General features: G+C 45.0%; 2 protein-coding genes across 3 annotated transcripts; one reads left to right on the top strand and one right to left on the bottom strand.

The window, feature by feature from the left end:
• Positions 1-3,189: 3,189 nt before the first annotated feature.
• polr1g (RNA polymerase I subunit G) lies at positions 3,190-6,006 on the bottom strand. Its single transcript, XM_053422547.1, has 3 exons — positions 5,753-6,006; positions 4,986-5,133; positions 3,190-4,831 (listed from the first exon to the last, which is right to left on the bottom strand). Exons 1-3 carry the CDS (start codon positions 5,829-5,831, stop codon positions 4,057-4,059), a joined length of 1,002 nt encoding a protein of 333 aa, XP_053278522.1. The 5' UTR covers positions 5,832-6,006; the 3' UTR covers positions 3,190-4,056.
• Positions 6,007-6,033: 27 nt separating this feature from the next.
• irf2bp1 (interferon regulatory factor 2 binding protein 1) lies at positions 6,034-8,467 on the top strand. Of its 2 annotated transcripts, none has more exons than XM_053422545.1 (3): positions 6,034-7,339; positions 7,482-7,820; positions 8,147-8,467. In XM_053422545.1, the coding sequence occupies exons 1-2, from the start codon at positions 6,339-6,341 to the stop codon at positions 7,774-7,776; spliced, it is 1,296 nt and encodes a 431-aa protein (XP_053278520.1). In that variant the 5' UTR covers positions 6,034-6,338; the 3' UTR covers positions 7,777-7,820; positions 8,147-8,467. The 2 variants fall into 2 exon arrangements, with proteins under 2 accessions (XP_053278520.1, XP_053278519.1); XM_053422544.1 differs by having other exon boundaries at positions 6,063-7,339; positions 7,482-7,816.
• Positions 8,468-15,158: the final 6,691 nt, after the last annotated feature.

The raw sequence follows: 15,158 nt of genomic DNA, 5'->3' as shown, positions 1-15,158 counted from the left end.
ATATACTTCTGTGATGTTGCTCATCATGTTTCCTCTCTGGACAAATCCTCTTCCCAGTCGTGCATCTATGATCAACACTATCTCCGCAGCCTGGAAGCACAGTGGTTTCTGTGTAGCCTCCAATTAAATGTCACGTTCACATGAGGCCTGATGAAGCAGCTTTCGCACAACGCTCCTGATTGTTGTTCATGCGGTGCGCTGCGATGACCTGTACTGCAGGCCACCACCAGGGGGTGATCAAGACACTTTGAATTCACTATCAGAGAAGCCACGTCGCCCAATAGACGGTCTTCAGTTGTGTCTTCGGAGGACCCGCTCTTACATTGGCCGAACCCGAATGAGACGCTCAGATCTTCCTGTTAGGTCACCAGCTTGCCCCGCCCTATTTTGGCCTAAATTCAGTCGGCTGGTGTCAAACCTCTCAGCCACCGCGACTGGCTGAGAGGTGTCAGGTGTCTTCAGCAAACTAACAGGTCAGTGTAAAGACTCGACTGAAGGTCAAATTAAGGGAAAGTGCAAGAAACAGAATTCACGAGTGTAAAGTTCTAAACGCAGAGAGAGCGGTTTGACTCGTTTGTTTAAACTTTGTGAAAATGATTTTGTTCCCGACAACGTTTAACACTAAGTAACCTCCACAGATCTAAAAAAGCAAACACAATATATGAAAATAAAAAAATAAAAGAATCTTGTTTTATAAAGGAAGTAAGTTAAGTCAAATTATTTTTCATTTCACTAACTTCAAGCTCAGGCAGCCACACACACACACACACTCACACACTCTCACACCCACACATGTAAAAACACAGGCATATGCTCTCATGCACTCAAGCCTGCAGACTGTGGCCCTGAAGCACAGACGCTCACACACATTCAACACACCTGTGAGGATACACAGAAATCTGACTCACTGGGAAACGCTCCATCCAACATCTGACATCTGTGGTTTAATGGCTGCCTGTTAAACCCACAGAGCGACACGTCATGATGCTGAGGCAAGTCCGAACCTATCAGGAGGAAACTATTTAGAAATTGTCTAACAGTTGTTTTTTTGTGTGTCTCTTGCAGGGTTTGGGTGAGTGTGGGTCTCGTTGACCCTTTGCAGGGAGTGAGGCTGGTGAATCAAGAGGTGGATGCAGAAGTGAGGACGGATCAATGAAGCCTAACAGCATGTGCAGAGGGGTTATTACAGATGGTGAGAGTGTGATAGCGCCGGAGGGGCCCGAGCTCATTAAGAAGCAGGACCACACTCCAGTGCAGAGCAGGGAGAGAGGAGCAGTGGAGGGAGGGGGACGCAGAGACTGGACTGGGAGTTCTCACCTGAGTGAAACTGAGATCTGAAGATTCGCTGCCGTTTGGAAAATGTGAATAAATAAAGATGTGAATCCTTTCTTTGTGTGTTTGTACGACAGCAGCAGATCTGTGTCACATCAGTGTAAAGATGTGGTAGCATGCAGATACTGAGCTGAGGGGGTTCAGAGGCTGCAGCGCCACACAGGACACTAACAGGACTGTGGCGCCATCTGCCGGTAAGACCGGTCATTTCCTCTGTGGCGTTCCAGATGTCGATACACGGACAGATGTTTGCCTTTGCATGGTCTGACTTTGGGCGTGTTTACTTTCACATATGTCATCGACAATTGTATCTATCATTAAATCGAATTCTATTTGTATAGGCTATATTCACAAATTAGAATTTGTCTCATAGGGTTTAACAAGATGTGACATCCTCTTCACTTAACCTTCAGCAAGAGTGAGAGGAATCCCAGAGAGAGTGCATCCACAAAATAATAACATGTACACCATTTATGAGAAAAGACTGTGTCACATAAATGTAGAGGTGAATCAGGGTTTGAACTATTTATACAAAAAGAACAATGTCTGACAGATTGAGGGAGCAGCAATGTGATGACAGCTGATAGAATATGTGAGTAAGCATATTGTGTGTCTGAGTTATCTGGTTGTGATCATAATCCACATTCAGATGCCTCCACCATCACGATTTAAGATCCACGAGACAAGTGAAGAGGAGAGGTCAAGGTCTCTCGTAACTTATAACTCTGCACAGAGAATTTAGTGAATCCTCTGTGAACTATGTTCTGGGAAATCATCCAAACCTCACATGTTACAAGTTATAATCGTGCCACATCCATGCTATGGATCAAATACTGGACTTCCCATGTGGTGCTCTTTCTCTGCCGACCAATCACGTTCCAATATTTTGTGCCAAGGTGCAGTTTTCTTAAAATATGACTTTCAGTGAGCTGAGAGATTTTAACCATGACGGCTCCTGCTGAGTTTGAGTCATGTAAAATAAATAAACAGAAAGGTGCTGGGATGTAGATAAGTGCTTTTACTTTGTTACTGTACTTAAGTACTTGGTCATGTTTCTGTATTTTCTTTAAGTAGATTTATTTTCAGGTACTTTTCCCTTTTATTCAACATATATCAGCAAATATCTGTTCTTTCCATATCTTAAAATGTGTTTTCTTACATGCTCACAGTTTTATATTTTAAAATGATTCAATGAGAAGAGTGGAACTGGTGCACGATCCAATCAGAGCAGGTAACATTAGACTCTGCTTCCTTTAACCAGAGCAAACTCCACCACGCATTAGGTAAATCCACTCAGTACTTTTAATACTTTAAGTCCAGTTAGAAGTAAAAGTATTTTCATTATAGTCAGCAAAATGCTCCAGTACTTCCACCTCCACCACTGAAAAGGACGTTTAGATCATTATATTTTGCCGGTCACATATTAAATGGAAGACCAGTCGTTCGCTGGATTGATTGTGTAGAGAAAATAGTTTCATTCGATTTGTCTGTCGCTGCTCAGTGAGAAACATTCATCCATCAAGATTTTAATGCACTAGTAGAATAACAGAGGCTTCTGTAACGAGTATTGTGAAATCATTTTGTTGAACTCTCTGGTTTATCTAACACAAACTTTGTATTCTTCTGATGACACAGCTGCTTCTGATATATTGTTTTCCGGGTTAGTAGAAAACTACCGACCTGTAAATAAGACACTTTTGCACAACATAAAAGCCAGAGAGTAACAACACAAGTACAAGATTCATTCCTTCTGGATGGAGTCACTGTGTTAACAAGGCATGAGAGGAACATGTTGTGCTGCCGTCCAACTCCGGCAGGAGCCGAGTGCACGACAAAAAGAAACAGCAACACCACTGGTTTGTTTTTTCAGGTCTTTTAATCACTTTTGGAGTTTGTTCTCCAACATGTGTTTTCCTGCACACACGTAACTCCTGCAGTGCATGTGACTCAGCTCCAGCTACTAACAGCCTTACGTGACACAGAACCATTATTCTGTCATCTTGTCCGCTCTGGGGTTTTTCTGAGTCTGCAGCCAAACTGGTGACGTTACTTCCCCCAGTAACGTGAATATGTACAGAAACACAGAAACACAGTCCCACACAATCGACCACGACTTCACAGAAACCGGTGGAAAACACAGAAACTCCTCCTGTACGCTCTCATTCCCCGTCACTCGACGTCACCTGCAGCTGCACACATGCTCCGTGTGTCATACTGGGCTCAGGATTATATGAACATTGGATTTGAAGATGCTGGAATGAACCCACTTTATAATTTGTGTCAGAATTTAACTGATTCAAGATGTATTTTCTCCTTTTTTCCAAACTACAATGTCCTGATTTATATAATCTCTCAATTATCAATAGCATGGATTGAATTAAGCCTCTTTCAGACCTGCACTGAACTCCAGACAGACTCCAGAGCTTCTCCTGCCAGGCCCTGAATAAAAACTCTGGAAAATATTTGAGGGAGGTGATGTGAGAACACGGCAGGAGAAGAGTGGACGCTGGTGTCGATGAGCTGTAAACGACAACACGTGATCTCCACAGCAGCGTCACAGCGGTGGAGAATCTCAGGCTGCGTCGTTAATGTGTGAGAGAAAGTCTGGAGCCAGAGGTTCGGACATCCTCCAGAGTTCATGCCTGAAAACAACTTCAGAAGGAGGTGGACTCCCAGGCGATTTTAGAAAGTCAAAACTAAACAAAACGTAAAGACAACAGCAGACTAGTCGTCTTTAGTTTTGCTTTTCTTCTTCTTTTTCTTCTTCTTCACCGGTCCTTCCCCTTCATCACCATACGAAGTGTCCATTGCTTCACATTTGACTGTTACCTCTTCAGCCTTTACCTCCACACTGGGCTCCAGTCCCTCTTCCACCTCCTCTCGCTCCCTGTCCTTCTTTTTCTTCTTCTTCTTCCTCTTCTCCTCTGGGACCTCCGAAATCACTTCATCCTTAATTTCAGCTTCAGGTTCCACTTTGACCAACTCCTCCGACTCCTCTCTCTCCAACTTGATCTGCTTTTCTTTATTTTTCTTCTTCTTCTTCCTCCCCTCACCTTCTTCCTCATTTCCTGCTTCCTCTATGAATCGCTTGACCACCAGGGGCCGGAGGGTCGTAGACGAGGGCCCGAAGGCGGCTCCGTCCGTCTCGTTCTCTGCCACACAGGTCAGCGTGGGAGTCCTACTGCCAAAGGGTTGGAATCGCTGCTTCAGCCCCGGTGGTATGGAGGGTGCAGGAGCGGCGGGGATGACCTGAGGAGCCCAGTTAGCGCTGGTGTTCCCGTAGCTCTCACACACATTTATCAAGCCTGAAAAAGCAGGAGCGAAAGCGACGCCATCCGACGACCGCTTGTGTGTGGTGAGCAGGTGGAGCTCTGAGGTGCCGTGGGAGGATGCCAGGATGCTGTAGATCTTCTGGCCGCTGGCAGTCGTGTCTCCGCCTGCAGCTGTGGGAACCTTCACGGTCTCCAGACCTGAGAGAGGAACCTTGATGCCACTGAAACTGGACGGAGGGAGGAGACAAGGGGTTAGGGGCCATCAAACAATGTGGGAAAACTTGCTGCAAAATGAATTCCCTGGTTCATGTTAACAGTGAGGAATAAAATATACTTCAAAGTTTTGACAGTGCACGTTTACAGGGTGAAGACTGTACCCACCATTCTGGATTGAAGTTGGCGGGAGCTTTAATGAGCCATAACTCGTTCTTGTTGTTGCTCAGACTCTGTGTTTGTGTGCTGCTGCAGGGGGCGTGGCAGAAAGACACAAAGTCAGCAGGACACTGGTACCTGGTCTTCTTCTGGTTCTCTGTGGAGACAAAGAGCACAACTTCATTATTTCATCAACAACATTAGAGAGAAAACAGAGGACAACAAGGAGGACAAGTTATTAATAAGATCTAAGTTTCTGGCTTGAACCAATATAACAAAGAAATGTCAACAATTCATGTAAAACAAGTGTCATCTTGGTTAAGAATGAATGATGTGTCCAAAATTATATCAAATGTTCATATCCGTCAATTGAAGTGAACTGAGTGAAGGTTATAGTTTTAAAACCCTTCTTCATGAGAGAAAGATGAATACTTAATAAACATCAAAACATTTTTTGTGATGTATTTTTCTGTTTTTAAGTCTGTGAAGCACTTTGCAAGATGCTGTAACAAAAAACGTGTGTTTAATATTGTAAATACACTCAGTTAAAGTAAGAAATGAGTCAAAGTACAACACAAACACAAAAAACAGCAAAAACAAACAAACATGGACAATGTAAACAAACTATATAGAGAGTTTAAAGATAAAAGTGTTATAGTGAAAGTCACAGTATATAGTAATGTGTATAGTTATTGAAGTACAACGTGAAACTAACACAACTAGCAGTGATAAGTAGCATCTCTCCGAAGCAGCAGCAGCTCGACGTGTGAACTCACCTCGCGCTTTGTGTTGTGTTCCTGCAGCGGGAGCCTCCTCTTCCTCTTCACCGGATGAAGAGGACACGTCTTTGGGCATTTTGTTAACTTGTTTTAGGGCAAACGAGCCTCGAGCCGCTGAAGTGAAGCAGTTTCCCGGCTGCGGACTCGTGGCTGCCGCGGGGAGACGCACATGTGTTGACACGGGATGAACTCCGACCTGCTAGTTACGTCACTTCCGTGCTGGTGGTGGTTGTAGTTCCGCCGCCGTGTTCAGAGGATCTGTTTGCGATTTGAAGATGACGCGAGGGACACTACAACACCCATGATGCACCTCGCAAGAGGGGTTACGTAACGTCGCGGCGTCGGCTGGGAGCAGCGGGTGACAGCAGCGGATCAGGGCCGAAGATAAACAAAACAAAAAATCGGAAAAGGGCGAAAACTCCGCGGAGCTCTGCGCCGATTTCCCCCCGCGTCATGCGTAACGATGTTCTGACGCGTCTCCACTTCCGCTAACGCAGCCACGTGACGGCGCGCACCTGTGAGGCCAAACGGGGTCACCGAGCTAACGCGTGCTAGCTTAGCAGGCTAGCTACCTGGAGCAGCCATGTCGTCCCCCTCGTCCTCCTCCAGGCGCCAGTGGTGCTACCTGTGCGACCTGCCCAAGATGCCCTGGACCGTGGTGTGGGACTTCAGCGAGGTGGTGTGCCGCGGCTGCGTCAACTACGAGGGGGCGAACCAGATCGAGTTCCTCATCGCGAGCGCCCGGCAGCTGAAGCGCAGCCACGGGATGCAGGACGGCAGCGTCAGGTCGCCCGGTCCCTCGCCCAACAAGCACGGCTCCACCGGGAGGGGCGAGGCGGCGGGAGACGGGGGCAGGCCCCACGGGGACCGCTTCGACCGGGGTGGGAGAGCAGAGGGCGTCGCGGTTCGCGTGCCGCCCAACGGGCTGCACCGCGACGGGCAGCCGCCTCCCGAGCTGAACCGCCAGAGCCCCAGCGGCAGCCGGAGACCCATGCTGGGCGCTGCCATCCCTCCCAGTCTGGTGACGAGCATCGCAGGGATCCCCCACGGGCTGCTCGCGGGCATGCCGACTGGTCTCACCGCCAGGACAGCCCCCATGAGCAGCACCATGATCTTCCCCGCCCCGGTGCTGGCCGAGATGAGCCGCAGGCAGCTGGGGATAGGGATGGGGATCGCTCCCTTCATCACCCCGGAGCTGGAGCGGGAGCTCAGCTCGTCCCAGAATCAGCCCAAGACCCAGACCCAGGTCCACACTGTGGCCGGCAGCAGCAAAAGCACCGGCCTCCCCACCTCGTCCTCCTCCATGGCGGGAGGTGTGAGCCAGACGAGCCCCAAGCCGGCCTCGTCTCCAGCCCGGCAGCCGCGCCCCCTCACCTCCAGGTCCGGTGCAGAGCTCCTGGGCTCCAGCTCCTCAGCAGAGGCGGCCACCACAGCTGCGGCGTTGCCCCACAGCGGAGCCTCTGAGCTGGGATCAGCGTCCACCAGCAGCACCCTCTCTACAGGAAACACTCTGTCCTGCACCTTGTGTCATGAGAGGCTGGAGGACACACACTTTGTCCAGTGTCCATCAGTGCCAGGCCACAGGTTTGTGCAGACGCTGGTCTTTATGTTTAGACTAAAAGAAATACTTGGTTAACACTAAAATAACAATTTGTTTGTATCAGTGGCTTTGTGTCTCACTGGAAGTTGTAATACATTGTTCTTTGTCTACCTCCACCACATGTAGGTTCTGCTTCCCGTGCACCAGGGTGTACATCCAGAGCCGGAGGGGAGATGGGGAGGTGTACTGCCCCAGTGGAGAGCGCTGTCCGCTGGATAACTCTCCCAACAGCCCCCCTTGGGCCTTCATGCAGGGAGAGGTCTCCACGATACTGGGCACTGGTGGAGCAGGACCTGCAGCAGCTCCTGCACCTGGAGCCGGGTCAGGGCCCGGACCTGCTCCTGCCAATACGTCCGGGTCAGGGAGCGGAGGCGGATCTGGGAACGGAGACATCGCTGTTAAGAAAGAGAGAGAGACGTGATGGGGATTTCCATTGAAGCCAAGACCCAACACAGCACCAGGCAGGTCCTCAGACATCCGACCACTCATCTGAAACCTGGTTCCTTTTACCAGAACGCTCCTTAGTTAACCTTTCTTAGTTCTCAAGTAGTTTGCTGAGATAAATCTCTGAAAGCAGCGAGGCAAGTTATCAAATCACCAAAGTTTTATCATCCAGGTTCTGCAGGATTTTGTTTTAACAAATTAAATCGTAGCTAGAAATGATCAATCAGGCTGCAAAGATGTTTAAAGTCATATTAATAAGGAGCCATCAGTGTCACATTACTGTGTGTGTTCCTCTGAGAGTGATGTGTAATTAAATACCATGTGTTTGTTTCTTTTTGTCACCTCAGAGTCGTATCCCACACCACGAGGAGGAGACTGATCTGCACCTCAGACATCCAGAGGAGTAAACACATCGACTCACAGTAAAACTCCACTACACAGGTCTTATCTCCACCTACTCACACCCCCCCCCACTTGTTCAGACTGAAGTTGCAACGGCTGCCTTCACAAATTGTCATTACTGCTTTTTATTTTTGTTTTTTATTTTCTAAACAAAGGTAGACTTCGCCAACTTGTAATGTAAATTCAGCCATTCTGATATAATGAGAATGTGAAATCAATTGTCTCGGTGCATCCTGGACATCCTGACCCCCCCCCCCCTCCCCCGCGCGGGAAAAACAGCACAGATCTTTATCAAGACAGTGAATGTGTGACTCAGTATATCCCTTTTTAAAAGGCCATTCATCTCTGGACCAATCAACAACTGAACAGTGGCTACTTGTGTAGAGTTCACAGTATCTGGTTCCAACAGGTGATTGACTTCACTTTTCTACAAAAAAAAGCAAAATCTTCAAGATGCACTTTAAGAGGCAAACATCAACACAACAGAGCTGAATGTCTCAATTTGTCTTTCTATGGCCACACATTCATTAATCTGTCCTGGTTTTCACACATGAACTCCAAACATTGTCCGAGTTGTTTGTGTGAGACGCGTTCACATGTGGATATTACTCGCTGGAGTTCAGGAGGCAGGATGTTAATGTCATGGATGTGTCTGCTCGCCCGCTGTGATTTCTTTAGACAATCCCCTGCTCTATTCACACATCGACTCATCAGATATTAGATGTTGTGTTCTGTGACCTTTGCTTTGATGCGTTCAGCTCCTCCAGGTAATGTCTAGAACGGTTCAGGGCGTTAGTGCATGTGTCAAAGCAGCCCTGAGCTGGGATGGTTTTTATCTGCTCATGGTAGCTAGCTCTAACTGCGTCCTGTAGCTTGTCGGGGGATATTTTCTGTTTCATATAACCCTTCCCACACTCGCACTAAGTAGCCCCTGTCCAGTGTTAGTTGTTAACGGTTCAGTCAATATTGTGTTTGCACGAGAAAGCACAAAATCGTCATCGGTTCCAACACAAACATTAAAAATGCAGTAGCCACGGTTGTTGTGTATCTTTATCCTCGTTGATGAACAAACTGGCCTAAGGATCTGTATAAGACAAAAAATACATTGTTTTTAAACATTTGTGCTTAATTGACAAGAAATTGACAGCAGCGACAGCAGTGTGTATCTGAAACGCAGATAAGACTGAATCAATGTCCTGGTGTATTTTTCAAACTAATTGAAAAGAAAGAACTCCACTAAAACACGACCTGCTTGTGCAAACCCACTCGAGCTGGGGACAGGAAAGCCAGTTTCTCTCTGCGGTTGTTTTTTTCGTCCACTTTAAGCGAAGCTGACTTTGACCCAGAGAGACGAAAATGTTTGCTGAGCAGAAACAAGCGGTTTGTGTGTCTGAGCATCGAGCAGCAACACAAACTCTGTGTTTCATACACGATGCAGCCCAGCGTACGCTTTACCCCGAATGTATATGAAGATATCTATTGATAGACCTAGGACTATATTTTTTACTAGAATATTAAATGTTCTAAACTGTATAGACCCATAATAGTATGTATGTGCAATCCTTAGTCATGGTATATGCAACAGTTTGGAAAATGTAATTAAAGACGACTGCGTATCATTTCTTAAACCCTTTGTTTTTTAAAGGGAGAACCCACCTAAAACGATTTAATATCAGTTTCTCTCAAACAAGAAATCTTCTATTGAATCACTATTCATAAGAACATTTTAAGTTTTAATCTCAGACAAAGTTTGTTTAGTTTGCTTTCCTTTCATACTCAATAATTACAGATGTTCCAATACCATTTTTCCTTACCTGATACCAATTTGTATATATATATATATACAAAATGTACTTTAACAGCTGTATGTTAATAACCAAGAACTGAAAAATCACACAGATGAGTAAATAAAGGAATTACCTGCTTTGAATATCTGGTTAGTGCACTTCCACCTTGGAATATTTCCAATTTGTTGACATATTAACTCGCTCTGCTACATCACTGGAAATCACTTCCTCTCGCAGCTCAAAAACAATTCAGCGTAAAAATCATAATTTTACACGATCAGAGGTCTTTCTGAAGCTGGTATTGGGAACTTATCTATCAATAATATCAATAACCACAGACGTACGTCTAATCCTGTTTGTCAGATTAAAACAGACACATTACACTTTAAAAATATTTAATTTCCTAAATTGAACAATCCAACAGTTAAATCTCCACAGATTACCAGGGATTAGTTTTTTGGTGGTTTCTCTCTTTATGTGCAGCGTGTACTCGCCCGTACACACGCACAAACAAACCAAAGGTCATTTTATGTCCAACCGGATGTTTCTGGATGTAAATGTTTTATGATAAGATTTATATATATTGCTATATTTCTTGGCCAGGTCTACACCGGCTCCCTTCATCAAGCCGGTACAGTACACAGGCCGATGCAGGTCCACTGTACCTGTGGGAGTTTACATATAAGAGTCTACAGTATTGAACAGAAACCTAATATGGGCCTTCGATACTGAGAGAATCTCCCACTGATGAGGTGTGTCCTCGAGAAATGTCCTTTGAAGAAGTGGAATTTAAGTTTAATATGCACTGATACATCATGCAATCCCTTGTTAAGTGCCTTTTTAAAATGTTTACCGTCTGTGTGTGTGTGTGTGTCTCTGTATATGTGCGCGCGTGTGTGTGTGTGTGTGTGTGTCTTGGAACCTCAGGGGAAGTAGAGTGCAATGGCTTTTTTATTGTCTTGTCAATGATTAACCTGAATCTGTTTCCCTTCAATCGCCATCAGACGGCTTTTGCTTTTATCGGAAGCCTTTGTAAAAGTATGAAGGCCGTCCTTTGTTTGGATATGGTCTCTCTATCTCTCTCTCTCTCTCTTTCTGTTTCTTTTCATTTGATATTTTTAGATCTGTTGGTTTTATTGTAGCTTCATGTACAAAATAGAAACCAGGAATAAATGGGATGGAAACTTGCTCTTGTCTCTCTGGTTCTTTGGTTTGAGGTTAAATCACAAGAAATAATTTGTTAATGAAGAATGTTTTTATAGATGTGTAAATACCAAGATTTCTCTGTTCGAATTCATAAACTTTTTATGACTGAATGTTGTTTAATGAATCCACGTTAACACAACAATCCTATTTCTCAGTGTTCGGCCTCACTGCCACAATTAAAAACAGATTTTCCTCAGGACTCGGACTACGACAGATGACATGAAGATATTAATATCCTGTTTTGTTTCTGAGAATTTACTTTTTACGACACAGATTATCTTGGTGGGTTCTGATAGGCCGATGCAGGCCTGTGATTGGAGTCAATCTTCTTTTACGTGTTACTGTGTTTTAACTAGAAAACAATAAATGGGTTTGGTATTTCTCTACCAGAATTAAATTCACACCATCATGTGTTAAGATTTTTTTTTTCAGGGGTCTCAGGCTGTTTTGGATTCATGATCTCATCATCTCATCAAACCAGAATGAGGAACATTTAGATCTGGAGCCTTCACATCTGAGTAGGAGTTGATGTACCAGGTGAACTTTGTCTTGTTCCAGCAGCTTTGAGCTCCATGACTTGTTGATCATCAAGCTAAATAAAAATGTGTTTGTAAGAAACAAAAAATCCAGGCTCCAGTCAAACAGTGAAAGAACCGGCTGATTTACTTAATTCACCATTTACACCAAACAGGCAAATATAACTTAAGAGCCTAGAGGGGAAGAACACCTAATAACAACTGAAGAGAACACAAACAATATGGAAAGGTAACTCAAACCTGTGTGGATGAGAAGTTGTTCGGTAGGAAACAGGCGCTCACAAAGGTATCTAACAGATTGTATTGTATATAAATCTTAATAAAATATTAGATTATACTTTTACCAGAGGAAGATACTATAGAAAACTCTAGATGTAAGCAGCAGGCTTCATTTTATTATGAAATGTAAAAACCTTTTTTCTGTAAAAGTGGGTAAATTGTATTATCTATCTATACAGTATACACACTACGATCTAATGTACTGCATGTAACACAGTTCAAAACTTCTATAAAAAAGTAATTTATTTTCCAATAATTATTAAAAACTGTTTTCTGTTTCTCAGGACTTTATTTTATAACTCATACAATATGGTACAGACGTTAAAGAATGATTAAACCTTCCATTAGACCCAGAGACAGCCCGTGCAGGTCTAACGCTTCTGTTCGGTGGTGGCCACACGATGGCGCTCTTCAACTCTCTGAAGGCCCAGACGCTGCTGAGCAGATGGATGATTGAATCACGTTTTATCAGATACAGGATATTATGGTCTGTAAAACCAACAAACCTCAGATTACGTTTTAATTACATTCAGGCGAAACAGAACTACAACTTAAAATCCTTTTTTCAGAAATCTGTCTCAAGTATGAAACACAATCAGCATCAAACCAAGTTCCTGATTCAAAGCAACGTGGGTAGAATATTAGACTCTTAATGCTGAAGCTGCTGATTTTAATGGTGAAGAAGAAGTAAATATGGAGGGAAGGGGGGGGGGGGTGAAGTTATTCCTCCCCACTGTATGACCGTCGTGCTCCGATCTGTCGTTTCCTCCATTAGGCGCAGCTCGTTACAGCTTTTGTTAAACCAATTAAAGAGGTGTTAATGGACGATGGAGGATCCTTTGGCATGAAAAACTGCCCGCAGAGAGAGGATATGACTAAATGTGGGTTTGGAGAGGGGGGGGGGGGGGGGGGGGGCATTACACCAATCACCTGCGTACTGAGAGGAGAGGAGGAGGAGGAGGAGGAGGAGGAGGCTTGGTGCGTCATGAACAAATCACCCAAACCAGCATCCTTCATATTAATGTTTATCATGCTGCACAGAGGAGCGAACACATTTCTCTCTTCGAAGCTGCACAGGTTCGATGCTGTGTCACCTTCCACATCGTGAAATCATCAGATCATTGTGAAGTCACAGCTGAAACAAACTGGTATCACCTCATAAAACTGATCTCTGATCATGCGAGAAATCTTTTTATCATCAATTCGAGGAAGTGGAACCCTCTGAAGGAGTAAAGATATTTGTTCCCTTAAAGCTGATGAAGGAACTGAAAGACAAGTTCATCTGTGAACTGTCAAATTAAAAACGCAGCTTTGGCTTCTGACGCAGAACTTAAAGAAATCCGTTTATTCCCATGTGACGCTTCCTCGGTGATAATCACGCTTCTCCTGTATTTCAGTGCGTCAACTTTGTGAGGCTGTCTGAAGACGCTGGAGGTCAAAGTTGATCAAGCTTTAATCTGCAGCTGCTTCTCCGTGCGGATGAAGAAAGCTCGTCTCTTTCAGGCCTAATTACATCATTACAGACACTGAGGTGTGAGCTCATCCCGCGTGTTAATCGACTTCACAGCCTTTTGCAAACAGGCGATGATCGTCCAGACTTCTGCAGGTGAAGTCCTGCGGAGAGTCTGATTGACGAGGTCGGTGAATTTCTAACTCGGAGCAGAAACATCACGATGAAGACGAGGATGGTCATTCTGAGGGTTTGAGGAAAAAGACTCATCTCATTGATTATCACAGAAAAACCTCCCAGCACGAACAAAATGTCCTGAAGACGCGGATTTGCATGAAGACAACACAACTGGACGCTGCAGAAATCTATATAATAAATGTTCACATCTCATAAAGTCTCTGTTTTCCCACATCGAGCCGCTGGTTTAACACTCGACCCTTTCTGCCCGGTGTCTCTGCTGCGTGTGCGCGCTGATGCTCCTTCCTGTTATTTCTTATTTCCTTTTTTTCTCACCGTCTAATCCCATCGACCTCCCGCCTGCGCATCAATTACATCTCCATTGAGCGGCCATTAGGCGGAGGCATTGACATTCACAGGCCTCCGTCTGCTCCGAGGCCTGATGTGTATTCGGGCCCTGTGCGTTACACAGGGATTACATTATTTAATGTTGTGCGTCGGGTCGCGGAGAAAGGACGAGGTCGTTTTCAACCGTTCCAGATTTACGCACAAATTACGCACAGGAGAATCCAGTTGAGCCAAATGGTTGTTTATTGAAAAACGCGCGTTCCTTTATGCAGCAAGCACAGTCTGTCTTTTTATGCTCTAAGTTTGAATATTGATCTTATTTCACTTTTTGCTGCAGCAGTAACACACTAGGGAGGGGGGGGGGACTGGGGGAATGAGTATTTTTTTATTCCTCTGGGAATGTGGCGGTGGGAACTGAAGGGGTTTGCATTCTTCTGATTAGGATCTCTGATTATCTGATTCTTGGTTTGATAGTCAAATATTCGTGGTTTTTCATGACTATCGGGGAAATATTTGACTATCAAAGACCAGAATCTGAAATAAGTTTGGCGGTTATTACAATTGAGCCCCGAGAGGAACGTGTTAAAAGGCTCAGCGCCCCAGAGAAGTGATAGCCGGGGGAATTAACCACTTTCACACCCGTGAGCGCAGACACACAAACACACACACACATACACACACCTCAAAAACTCACTCCACACCCCCAATCAAACTCTACAGTAGATCTTTGCCAAATCAAACGAAACCTTTATTTTATTTCCCCAACAAACTCCAGATAAATTGGAATTTATAAAATAAATAAAAAGTATTTTTGTTAACTTGAATCATATGATTGCTATTTTATAATTGTGTTCCTATCTATTGACCAAAAACAGAGGTTTTACATCTACAGTTGTTCCCCCTCTGACCATATTAACACTTCCCTAGGATGAAGTTCACTTAGAAAATGAAGCGCTCATCGCTGTTCCTGAAACCCCTGTGAGACAGTCAGTGGTCCGGGTGGCCCCGGTGCAGCCGCAGGGCCAATATACAGCACGCCAGGGGGCCATATCGGCCTTTTTGCGGGGCCCTTCCTGGATCCTAACAACGTATTCAAATGCGAGGAGCGGGGCGGGGCCCGGTGGCTCCGTATAAGACCAGCGCGTCCAAGTTTCTTTACTGTATTTGCGCGCAA

The sequence above is a fragment of the Pleuronectes platessa genome, chromosome 5 (genome assembly GCF_947347685.1).
Source record: "Pleuronectes platessa chromosome 5, fPlePla1.1, whole genome shotgun sequence".
In the NCBI taxonomy this organism is placed as follows: domain Eukaryota; kingdom Metazoa; phylum Chordata; class Actinopteri; order Pleuronectiformes; family Pleuronectidae; genus Pleuronectes; species Pleuronectes platessa.
Note: the sequence above shows the minus strand (reverse complement) of the source record. Positions and strands in the feature narration are given on the sequence as shown.